Below are 13071 nucleotides of genomic sequence, written 5' to 3' on the forward strand. Positions count from 1 at the left end.
TTTTTTTACTTTTAACCAAAAATGTGCAAATTTGCAGGGATCCGCTGTAATAAATGATTACTGAGATGTAATGTGTGTACTAATTTTGTACAGATAATTTCCATTCTGTGCATATAATCTTGGATTATGGGAAGCGGTGAAAGATAATAATCATTCAACCTGCAAAAACATGAATAGAAGGCCACATTCATAGGGCAACCTCCATAATAATAACATCATAACGTAATGTGGCCAATATTTAAGAACCGACATGTTGTGGAAAGTATGTTCGGAACACACACACACAAATCGGACCTGGAGTCTGCACACCACAATGGCTCTAGTGGTGACAAAGGATGATGTCTGGTTCAGCATTTCACATAAATATGTACACTTTGAAAAATTGAAAAGGGAATTGAAAAATGTACTTCTTAATCTCACACAAATGAAATGTGTTAAAATAGAACTCAATTAAATACATTCAAAGAATTCCAATGGCTAAGAACTTGGGATGCTCCGATCGGCATATGCCAATAAATGCCTTTCAAAGTCATTCATGGGTTACATACTCACTTTTTAAATGTCACTCAACACTTTTGCTGTCTTCTTGTCATTATAGTAATTATGTCTTGTCCTCAAAATATATTTTTTGTTAGTTTAACGAACATAAACACATTGTGTGAACATCCTTATGATAGTAAAACTATGACAGGTGATTTTGAGTAGCTCACATAGGGTCAAATAATATTTATATATAATAATAGTTATTTGCGGGCGGCACGGCGGTCGCAGACCTCACAGCTAGAAGACCAGGGTTCAACTCCACCCTCGGCCATCTCTGTGTGGAGTTTGCATGTTCTCCCCGTGCATGCGTGGGTTTTCTCCGGGTACTCCGGTTTCCTCCCACATTCCAAAAACATGCTAGGTTAATTAGCGACTCCAAATTGTCCATAGGTATGAATGTGAGTGTGAATGGTTGTTTGTCTAGCATCCTGTCTGCAACTACCAATCAGCATTGTTTGAGTTTTGAAATTAATATAGTTTTTTATTTTATTTTATTGGCCCTTGTGTGCTTTCTTAGTAGTATTGTCCGTAAATAATACTAGCTTTAGCTCTTTTGTGACAGATGTCATTAATATACAGTATAGGTTGAACAGTTATGGTCCCAGTATTGACCCCTGGGGTACGCCATATATATTTAAGCTCACAACTACTAAAATTAAAATGCATTGTCACAGAGGGGGCGGCACGGCGGTCGAGCTAATGCTAATTGGCGACTCCCAATTGTCCATAGGTATGAATGTGAGTGTGAATGGTTGTTTGTCTATATGTGCCCTGTGATTGGCTGGGGACCAGTCCAGGGTGTACCCCGCCTCTCGCCCGAAGACAGCTGGGATAGGCTCCAGCACCCCCGCGACTCCGTGAGGAAAAGCGGTAGAAAATGAATGAATGGATATTTATTTGCTATCAATTTAGGCATTATGCCTTTATATGACAAATGTCCACAAAAAGGCATTTTTCATTCATTCATTTTCTACCGCTTATCCTCACGAGGGTCGCGGGAGTGCTGGAGCCTATCCCAGCTGTCTTGGGGTGAGAGGCGGGGTACACCGGTTGCCAGCCAATCACAGGGCACATATAGACAAACAACCATTCACACTCACATTCATACCTATGGACAATTTGGAGTCGCCAAATAACCTAGCATGTTTTTGGAATGTGAGAGTACCCGGAGAAAACCCACGCATGCACGGGGAGAACATGCAAACTCCACACAGAGATAGCAGAGTGTGGAATCGAACTCATGTCTCCCATTTTAAGCCATGTGATTTGTATCTGTATGGGCCGAATCGGCAGCATAAAACCCCGATGGTAGCATCCCTACTAAGAACTGCAAGTCAAAGATCAAGGCATAATGTCACGGACAGCACACATACAGTACGCCTGCCAAAATAAATGCTGAAGTAAGTCATAGAAGCTTCAGGTAGAGAGACGCTGCTTGTGCCTGGGCAGAGCGTCCATATCTTACAGTACATCTCGGCGTTCCACTGCACCCTCCGTCTGTCAGCTCTCTCACTGCAGATGGCTTCGCAACTCGCTGCCCTCCCCCTCAGCCTCGCCAAGCTCTGGCCGCCACTAAGAAGATATCACCCGAGCCCGGACCGCTCAGTCAGTCTGGCGGGGCGAGCCTGATCACACCACCCACTCTGGTGGGATCTTTCACCTCCACTCATGCACCAAGGGCCATGATGTGTATAGCGATCCTATAGACAGTTTCCCTTCCATCACTTGGAGAAAAACCCCAGATGGATATTTTGTTAATAATCTTGATAGATATGTATTTTGGTGTAGAAAGACATATTCTGGATGTGACGACGGGGATCCTGTTCCTGTGTTCGCATCTCAAAAAGCCGAGTCTCCGCTGTTGATCTGAGGCAGCTGAGTTGGAGTCTGAAGTCAAGTGGAGAAAAGCAGCACGACGTCCACATGGAAATCAGCTTTCAGGAGACGATTGGTGTCACTGGCGGCCCACTGGGCTGTCCATAAGTGGGCTGGAGCAGTTAGTGTCAGGGGGGTCTTGGAGCTGAGTCTCACGGGTCTGAATGTGGTCTTCCGTTCCCTCCTCATCTTCTTCTTCGTCTTCTGCCGGCCCGTGGCTTGAACTCTGGGAGCTGGCCATGGCGCCATAGCTGTGGTGGGCCGGGGAAGGCATGGGGGTCAGCGCGAGCTCTGGTTCCAGCAGGACGGATGCCACAAAGAGCTGAAAGGAGATCAACATATACAGTAGCTGTGTCACGCAAGTCAATCGGGTCAGGGGGTTGACGCAGACTTTAATTATAGCTTCACAGAACTGAGGCGTCATTTTAGGCTAAATAAAGGCTGGCTGTGTTTTTATATCAAGATACTGCTTTTGATGAAGCGGACACTATATGACATGTTGAACCATCATACCTGTTGTTTTGTATGCTGATTACTTAGTATCAATAATTTCACATTTATATTATGGAGCGGAGCGCCTCAAGGCTCAATGCTTTGACCTCTGTGGTTTCATCTCTCAATGTTATAGCTTTACATTCAGCTTGTTAAAGTGATTTGAATTGCTTGAAATAAATATATTGTTTTGAGATCAAGTCTTTCTAGCTGTAATTAATTAGTTTTATAGACAAATGTGATTAATCGTGATTAAATATTTAAATCACAGCACTACTGAAAACACAAGTTCTTAGTCTTTTGCCTTTTTTTTTTTTAGCTCAAGCAAGTCGATTAAATAATATGGAAAATAAATGTATTGTTTTGAGATCAAGTCTTTCTAGCCGTAATTAATTAGTTTTATAGACAAATGTGATTAATCGTGATTAAATATTTAAATCACAGCCCTTCTGAAAACACAAGTTCTTAGTCTTTTGCCATTTTTTTTTAGCTCAAGCAAGTCGATTAAATAATATGGAAAATAAATGTATTGTTTTGAGATCAAGTCTTTCTAGCCGTAATTAATTAGTTTTATAGACAAATGTGATTAATCGTGATTAAATATTTAAATCACAGCCCTTCTGAAAACACAAGTTCTTAGTCTTTTGCCATTTTTTTTTTAGCTCAAGCAAGTCGATTAAATAATATGGAAAATAAATGTATTGTTTTGAGATCAAGTCTTTCTAGCCGTAATTAATTAGTTTTATAGACAAATGTGATTAATCGTGATTAAATATTTAAATCACAGCCCTTCTGAAAACACAAGTTCTTAGTCTTTTGCCATTTTTTTTTTTAGCTCAAGCAAGTCGATTAAATAATATGGAAAATAAATGTATTGTTTTGAGATCAAGTCTTTCTAGCCGTAATTAATTAGTTTTATAGACAAATGTGATTAATCGTGATTAAATATTTAAATCACAGCCCTACTGAAAACACAAGTTCTTAGTCTTTTGCCATTTCTTTTTTTTTTTTTTTTAGCTCAAGCAAGTCGATTAAATAATATATCCAGGATAATAATTCACTAACTCCAAATGTGGCCAGACTATGAATAGTTTAAGGCTTTACTTTAAGTATACAACACTCAAATGTATACCACTACATCTCAAATTAAAGTAACACATGTAGTTTTAGTCCAAGTATGTTAATGTGAGGCATTTAGTTTTGGATTATTATGATTTCCAGAATAGTGTACATACATTACCATAGGAAATGTCTCAGCTTACATTACATCACAATGTAATTGAATAATATTGTGGCATTATGTTTAGGTGACAGAATGAATAAATCTGATTGACAGTGGGTCGCTACTTTTATAGCTTGTGAAGCTGACATTTGTTAGTTTTTGTCTGATCTGTAATGCCAGTGCCTGAAAGCAGTACATAAATAGTCACAGAAAAATGATTACACCACCTTGTTTGGTCATGTTTTTGGACACATAATGACAACAAAAATTGCTCAAGAGAGTTGAATTTAGGAGCTGATATATGGACATTTGCATGATTTTCTTAAGAATAACCAAATTTCTTCTCAACAGCTGTGTCATTTTACTGCCAAAAAAATGAACTTATGAGCTACTGAATTTTTGTTATCATATTTGTCCCCAAGAAATGTGCCATTAGTTGTAACGCGTTAAAATGAACAAGAAACTGAAAAAATGACCTAATAATTTTTTCAGTGACTGTACTGTTTTTAAACACCACAACGCAAGTAAACCTGTGTGTGATAAAGCCAACTATACAGACCAGAGTGCATTTAAAAGCAGCATATAACAGTAAGATATGTTACTGTACACTGGAAGCTGTGGTTGAAGTAACGGTACTCCTGTCTGTATCAGTGAATGTTCGCTCTGTCGGCTGATTGGACATCTGAAACACATGTTCCATCATGGGAAGGTGAGCAGCACTAAAAACATGGTTCATTATTTAGCAGTGCATCTAAAGCTGAATTTAGCCCAGTTTGAGTATGCTGACCTGATAGCTGGTTGACTTGTCTGGTTGCTTCTTAAGGCACAAGCGGAAAAGCGAGATGGCGATAGAGAAGATCAGGGACACTAACGTAAACAGAGTAATGGGATGGACCGCACCTGTGAAGGCAGCACAAACACAATTAATTCATGTCAGGTCTTTAGCTTGGATAGAAGTGAAGAAGTACCTAATCTGAGTACAGAGAAGAAGAGCAGCCAGAAGATACAGAGGATGGGAGCCAAGACGACCTGATGGATGGCGGCTCTGTGGATGCGCTGGTTGAGCTTGGTGGGAATGTATGCATAGTAGATGTTGTATCGGTCCACCATGTGCTTCAGGATAACATAAAGCAGACCTGAAAAGGTGCATGAAAACACATAAATAAATTTTGCCTCAAATGTGTCTCAGAAAACCATAACAGCGTGAAGCTTTTTCACATTTGTCACATGGAAGTAATATCTATCATTTTCTATAGAACCATGGTAACAAAATGTAGTAAGATTTAACACATGTTGAGTAGTATTTTACATGATATCACTTTGGTAATGGTAATGGTTTTATTTCATTTGAACATGCATCAGATTACAATTGAATGCATCACATAATCATCAGTTCACAGTTCCACATGTCCAAAAGGAGTAGGAAGAAGCAAAGCTTATTAAATCCTACCCCTCCATCTGGTACTTTTACAATCAGTAACTGTTACATTTGTTCACTTCCTGCTTTCCTAATATAATTTAATTTTATTTAATTGTATTTTTTAATTAAAATGTTTTTTTTTATTTTTAATGGTTTTATTTCATTTGAACATGCATCAGATTACAATTGAATGCATCACATAATCAGTTCCCAGTTCCACAGGGCCAAAAGGAGTAGGAAGAAGCAAAGCTTATTAAATCCTACCCCTCCATCTGGTACTTTTACAATCAGTAACTGTTACATTTGTTCACTTCCTGCTTTCCTAATATAATTTAATTTTATTTAATTGTATTTTTTAATTAAAATGTTTTTTTTTTATTTTTAATGGTTTTATTTCATTTGAACATGCATCAGATTACAATTGAATGCATCACATAATCAGTTCCCAGTTCCACAGGGCCAAAAGGAGTAGGAAGAAGCAAAGCTTATTAAATCCTACCCCTCCATCTGGTACTTTCACAATCAGTAACTGTTACATTTGTTCACTTCCTGCTTTCCTAATATGGTTTAAGGTTTTTTACGAGGTGGTATGACCATCCAATGACATAATGGGTACCATAGTAAGTGTCAATATAGTGATATATATAACACATCAAGACTGGTTCAAGACTCTTCATCCTTGTATTTAGCAAACATCAACTACTTGTATTGTTTCTTGAATTGGCTCATCGTTGTGCATTGTTTGAGGTCCTTACTCAATCCATTCCATAGTTTGATTCCACATACTGAAAAGCTATGGCTTTTTAACGTAGTCCTACATTTCAAATTTAGTTCTTCCCTGAGATCATATTTCTCCTCTCTTGTAGAGAAGTATTGGATGACATTTTTTGGTAATTGGTTATTTTTACTTTCAAATGAGAAAATGATTAACTGCAATAAACAAGGGATTACTGTAGGTGTTTTTCCGTGTTGTGACCAAGAACCGAGAACCTAAGACACATTTTATTAGTCTCTTTTGTTTTCCCAAACTGAGAATAGGATTGGAAAAGTCAATTTGGTGGTGACTGTGGAGCTCCGGGCCCGAGACAGGAGCAGAGTGGGCGTCTGGCATCAAAAAACCTGCTGTGTCTGAGTGTCTGGGACAACAGCAGCAAACCGACACTCTGGACTGGCAGGCCGAAGAGCAGCATGAGGTTACACACATAAACACGCACAGAAAAAGGCAGTGAGAAGGTCAGTGAATATCACTCACCAAAGGGTGTAATAATGGGGCATGTGATGCTGTAGGTCACACTGACGGCAAAGATACACATGGTCCAGGCGTACTCCAGGCCAAACTGGAACTCGTAGGTCTGACTCTGTGTGCGGACACACAAGCACAATAAAACTTAACCACAATCTGGCAAATCCAAAAACCCAGACACTTTGCTCACCCGCTTGACATGAATGCGCTCAGCCTGGGACTTTGCAAAGCAGAGTCGAAGGCCGTACACCGTCAGTGCCGGGATACGAAGTAGCTCCATGGCGGTGCCAATCAGCCCGGATGTGATCACATAGTTGACAAAGAACGCACCGTTATCGGGGAGGAACACACACCTGCGGAGAAAGACATATTGTCAGTGTGTTTTTATAAAATGAATGAACGTATGCATTTTGAACATCTTACTGGAATTTGACGTCCTTTTCATCCAGAAAGTTGACATCAAAAAGCCAAGTGAAAAACAGGTCTAAACTGTAAAAGAATATAAAGTACATGAGGGTAAAGTCAAAAGTAAGTTTTATTTGACAGTATGTTCATGTGCTGCTTCTGGGGTCGTACCTGGACAGACCAAGAGAGGGCAGGATGAGGACCATAAAAACCAGAAGCAAAAAGCACTTGTGCATTGTGACCTGGTTCTCACCGGATCTGGACAAATTAAATACACAACACGACATCAGTACGCAATGCATACATAAACAACGCCTGCAAAAAGTTTTATTGCAGGGGTCTCAAACACGCGGCCCGCGGGCCAAATGTGACCCGCAGGACACTAGTTTGAGGCCCCCATGCCTTGATATGAAAGTTTAATGTTAGTGCGGCCCGCGCAAGTTTGATATGGATGCTGTATGGTATCATGTACCCAGAAAAAATTATTACGTTTGATTAATGTTCATGTTAAAGGTTAAATAACTGTTAATAGTTATCCTCCCTGTCCGTGTGGAAGTGGTAAGTTTTTGGCTTTTTTAAGTTTAAAGGAAATAACTTGGAGGCTACCGTTTAGGTCGCTAGATCTCTAGTTTGCGAGTTAGCATGTGTCTCAAGACCCTGCAGTTGCGCAATATGTTGTAAATAAAAAGAGTATAAATGTGACTATAGTCGTGTTTTGTCATGTCTACAGGGCTCTAATAATGCTTTGTTCATTTTAATCTGAAAAAAATAATTTGTCTACCCACCAACTATATGTGGTTTCTTCAGTTTTTATTATTTGCTGTTTTATTATTATTATTATATTTATTTATTACTGATTGATTGATTTTCTTTATTCTTGATTTGTTTATTTTTCATCTTATTTTGTGCAGAAAAATAAAAAATAAGATATTTGAGAACAGTGGAATGTTTTATCAGAGCTTTTATTGTAGAAAATCGGAACCAAAGCACTGAAAAAGTTTGTATATTTTTCTGTTTTTAATAAATGCGTTGTTTTTTTTTTGGAAAACCTGATGTGGCCCAGTCTCACCCAGACCCTAGCTCCAGTGGCCCCCAAGTAAATTGAGTTTGAGACCCCTGTTCTATTGTGACCAATTGTACTCATGCGATTTTGACATTTCAACATTTTGTGACAGAATTCTTGATTGCACGCCTCTTGAAACATGATTACTACATCATGTGAAATCATGCCGCCGCGTGTCAGCTGACTTGTTATGGAGCTGGCGGGCTCATTAGCACGGACTAGGCTTTTCACTTCAGTAAACAGTTGATTTGCATTCGGTCCTTCACACATCACGCCTGCACAACACGTTTGTGGGGGTGGTTATGTAAAGACAGGGTGCTAATAGGTGCTGCATGAGGTTGTCTCCTTATGTGCAGCTGCTCTGCTCCGCCTCCCGCCGCACCGAGGAGCGGTGCACGGTGACTGCTGTGCATATTGCTATCCTCACATGGAGATCTCTATGACAACCTTCCCAGAATAACAGTGTGAGCAAAATGACAGAGGGAAGGAGCGTAACAAGAGCAACAAGGTGAAGGAGGGAATAAAATGAAAAAAAAAACTACACATGGACACATGAAGACCCATCTGAGGAGTCATTAGGAAGGAAAAGCTGGCTGACTACCTGGTCCAGTGGGACTCAAAGAAGGCTGAGTAGTAGACAATAAAGGGCAGCAGTACTGAAAACACCCACAGCAGGAGGGTTGGGAAGAACTGAGTGATGATAGGACTCTGTATTGGACAGAGAGAGCATGGATAAATAAATAAAAGATGGACAAACAGCAGCTGTAATTCCACTTGGCCTGCAACTCTGACTGACCTGCAGACTCTCCACAGGCCTGGTGACATTGAACTTATCCATGGTGTTGACAATTATGGCAGGAGTGGTGAGGAAGAAGAGCAGCAGAAAGAGGAGGATGTTGAGGAGGATGCAGCGAAGCCACCAGCGAGATCCACAGACTGACAGGTTTTCCCTATAGGTGTGAGGGGGTGGAAGGATAATAAGCCTCAACATCCGACAGGACATTTCCCACATTCCCCTCTTGACATATTTATACTGCAGTGACAGGGGCCTAAAATAGCCATGTTTTACCTTTTTTATACCCTTGCAGTCTTAGACCAATCACAATTGAATTGCAGTTAATATTTATATTAAATGTATTATATTTACCTTGTATAACAGAAGGATATACTGAGCAAAATGTAGTCGGTTGTTGTATAATGTGTTAATACTGACCAGATGATATCACTGGGAGCGGGTGCGTAGCGGATGCCCCATTGGTGAGACTGGACCACAGTGGTGATGCTGGACTGCTGTGGTCTTCGACGACAGTGCACTCTACTGTAGTCCTTCACGATTCTTGAAAACACAACAAGAACTTCTTGGAATAAAGCTGTAGAGTATCACCTCAATGCAAACAGACCGGATATGGCTTCCTGATGTTATGTTGGACTCACACAGCAGTCATCCTTTCATCCCGGAACGTCACGAAGGCGATGCCCAGCCTCTTCATGGAGATGCGGTTCTTCTCAGCATTGAACTCATCTGTCCACTTCTCCTCTAATTCGCTGTAGTATTGTTCTGCATCCACCTGCCATAAAAGTTACAGTACTTCAACACAGAGACAACCAGATTTACATTACGTACACACATACATTTAAACTGCAGCACCACCCAGTGGATATATACTGTCAGTGCACCACAAACAAGACGACTTACCTTTTCAAATCCACATATGTCACAGCAGAATATCTGTGCACAGGGGTGAGTCTTGATCATAATCTTCCCCTCCTTTTGGGACTTTGTGGCAAAATACAGTCTTCCTTTCATGGCCTTGCGCCTGTAAAACCAATCAATTGTAAGAATTGTAAGAATTTGGGTAGTAAAAGTAAAGCCTCTTTACCTCTCAAAGTCCAGCCTCATCAGTTTGTTGACATCAAAACAGAAGCGGATATCAGTGACGGTGCAGCTGGGATAGGCTTCACTAGTCAAGGAATAAAACGATAATGAATATATTGCAATTGTGTAAAATTATAAAGGAAATCGGACTACTGAACAAAAAAAAAGCAAGGGATAGCACATGTACTGTAAATGTTTTGTAATCAGTCCTGGGTCAGCGATATCTCTGGGTATGCACGTGATCATCAGTGTTCTTGCAACCTGGAACACAAAATGCAAGTAAAATATTTGTTTAAAATTTCACAAAATATAAGACGACCCTGAATATAAGGCGACCTCTTTTAAGAAATGACAATGTTAATCGAGTGGGTCTTTGTGTAGTAGCTCTGTCTCTCCAGGCTACTGGTGAGTACAAGAAGAATAGTTACAGGAAGTAGTTTGGTTTGCATATATACCGTAATTGTGCCGCTCACAAAACAGTGAGGAAACAGGAGCTCTTTCTTTGACAGGGGGTCGAAAGGCATTATGGGAATAAATAATTTTTTTTTAAATTTTAAACTTATTTTGTATATTTCTTACCTACCTTTTGTGTGTTAAGTTGCTGTGTGATGAGTTTAGCATTCTTTGTAAGATGAAGTCAGACTCTTATATTGACTTAATGGCCTCCTTGGATTTCCCATGGGTTGACAAACTCAAAATGTCAACGAGCTACCTGGTCCTAATGGACCTGAGCATACCACAATATGCCATGGGCATGTGTGGCTCAGTATATTATAGCAATTAGTGATTTCTGTGAGTAGGGTTGATATGACCTAACAATGAAATAACATCATTTTTATCGGTGATATCATACAGCATTAAAATCTCAGTATTCACACAAGAATAAATCATGTGACTGACCTTCTCATCTTCTCTGTACTGCAGCCGTATCGAGTGGTGAGCCATACATAGGAACGTGACGAGGAAGTAGACTAAAGCAAATATGGCATGCAGCCACAGGAAGCTGTCCCTGTGCGGCCGAAAAAACACCAATATAGTCTGAACTATCCATTTTATGGCTTACATAACATTGGATGTCAAGCGAGCCATGTTGGACTTACTGTGCGCTAACATTAGCCAGTGTTGTTCTACCGAAGTTCTCAGGACTGTCTCCTGTAAAAATAATGAAACATGACAAAAGTGAAACATTTTAATTGGACCTGAAGGAAACCTCCTCGTTTGGGTGAGGCCAACTTTACTATTTTTAAGAGACTTTGGGAGGAATCCCAGCTTCTCTGTGACATTTTGCACCAAGTTTAAACATCACTCACACTTACACCCGACTCTGGAGCCACTTTTAATTTGGACACCCTTTGTTTGCTGTTGCTATGGCAGCATGTCAAATGCTGTTTGTTTAATGACTAGGGTGGCACATTGGAAGATGACAGTCAACAGCAATAAAGTGGTTCTGTGGACCGCCCAGCACCGCATGAACCCCAAAATGGATGCTGCCTTCATCCTATTATAGAATGGCTTGCTCAACACTTTCAATAAAATAAACACACAAATGCCAAATGGTGTTTCTGTTGCTATTTAGCAACGTGTGCCCGCGACCTTTTGACGCCTGCGTGTGTATGTTAACAAGAAGCAAATAATTGTCTCCACAAAAATATAAACGCAACAATTTTATTTTTACTCCCATTTGTCATGAGCCGAGCTCAGTATAAATTTTTCTGTGTACACAAAAGGCCTATCTCAAATATTGTTCAGAAATCCGTCTAAACCTGTTTGTGAGCATTTATAATTCATAATACATCCACCTCACAGGTTTGGCATATGAAGATGCTGATTATGAGTGTATGAGTATGGTTATTGCATTGGTGTGCTTCAGGTTGGCTACAATAAAAGACCACTCCAAAAAGTACAGTACATAGTGAATGCAAGGCCCCGCGTTGCAAGGCTAGTAAATGTGTTCTGCAGAGGAGTTTGGTGGCAAGCGGACAGATGTGTGGAGGACAGGAAGTCCCGTCAGGGTTTCAGAGTTGAATTTTTGCTGGTCGTGGGTTATGGCCATAACACTAGCCCATATTGTTATTATGATTATTATTATTATCGTGCCTGCTGTGAGATCATTTAAACCTGCAAAAGTACTTGTCGTTTTGGGAATCCAGACTGGTGCATGTCTCACCAAATTACTGACACCTAGTAACCAATGTAGAATACACAATTAACAATTCAAGTGTCATACTTCCTGTTCATTTAGCCATTTTTTGGTTTCAAAATGCTTGATTCACTCAAAAAATACTGCATATAATGCACATTTTGATTTAATATGCTTTAAAAAAAAGGCTGTGACAGAGTGAAGCCGCAACATTTGAACTGCGATGTGGTGAGGGACGATTGTATACAGCATTTGAGGCAAATGGTGGTCGCACCAGACACAAACTGCACATTTTGAACTGGCCTTTTATTGCGGCCAACCTCAGGCACACCTGTACAATAATAATGCTGTTTAATCTCGATATGTCTCACCTGTGAGGCGAATGGATTATGAATCATTAATGCTTACTGACACGGATTTGTGAACAAAATTTGAAATTCATTAGCTTTTCGTGTAGATAGGAAAAGTTCTAGTTCGGCTCATGAAAATTGGGAGTGTATTTCTACAGTTCAAAACCCCTTCAACGATTGAATAAATTCTGTTCTATTGTTTATAAAAAAAATAGGAGGCTCCATGTACCTAAGAGATTCCCAGAAAAGTTGATCGGCAGGATGACAGCCAGAGAAAGCAGGCACACCACGGTCATCAGCAGGATGATATGGCGCTGGAAGGACAGGTATGTGACGGAGTCAATGCCGCACTTGCTGCGGATCTCCTCGTCCCTGCAGAATGAAAGCGACAACTGTGACAGCGCTGGAAGTACCAAACAAATGAACGACTGGAAAGATACAA

The 13071-nt window shown here is 40.1% G+C and overlaps 1 protein-coding gene across 3 annotated transcripts in view; it reads right to left on the reverse strand.

The window, feature by feature from the left end:
• Positions 1-1656: 1656 nt before the first annotated feature.
• tmem63c (transmembrane protein 63C) overlaps positions 1657-13071 on the reverse strand; it is a 29607-nt gene continuing 18192 nt past the window's right edge. For all 3 annotated transcript variants that reach the window (XM_058090619.1, XM_058090620.1, XM_058090621.1), the window contains 18 exons: positions 12859-13001; positions 11240-11291; positions 11040-11148; positions 10327-10400; positions 10144-10224; positions 9960-10080; positions 9698-9831; positions 9477-9599; positions 9060-9213; positions 8865-8971; positions 7372-7458; positions 7219-7284; positions 6986-7148; positions 6805-6910; positions 5101-5268; positions 4920-5032; positions 4740-4814; positions 1657-2740 (listed from right to left, as the gene is read on the reverse strand). In XM_058090619.1, coding sequence (XP_057946602.1) covers positions 2498-2740; positions 4740-4814; positions 4920-5032; positions 5101-5268; positions 6805-6910; positions 6986-7148; positions 7219-7284; positions 7372-7458; positions 8865-8971; positions 9060-9213; positions 9477-9599; positions 9698-9831; positions 9960-10080; positions 10144-10224; positions 10327-10400; positions 11040-11148; positions 11240-11291; positions 12859-13001 — 2119 coding nt within the window. In that variant the 3' untranslated portion in view covers positions 1657-2497. The remainder of the gene's footprint in view (positions 2741-4739; positions 4815-4919; positions 5033-5100; positions 5269-6804; positions 6911-6985; positions 7149-7218; positions 7285-7371; positions 7459-8864; positions 8972-9059; positions 9214-9476; positions 9600-9697; positions 9832-9959; positions 10081-10143; positions 10225-10326; positions 10401-11039; positions 11149-11239; positions 11292-12858; positions 13002-13071) is intronic.

This window comes from Doryrhamphus excisus, chromosome 13 (assembly GCF_030265055.1).
Source record: "Doryrhamphus excisus isolate RoL2022-K1 chromosome 13, RoL_Dexc_1.0, whole genome shotgun sequence".
NCBI classification, from domain to species: domain Eukaryota; kingdom Metazoa; phylum Chordata; class Actinopteri; order Syngnathiformes; family Syngnathidae; genus Doryrhamphus; species Doryrhamphus excisus.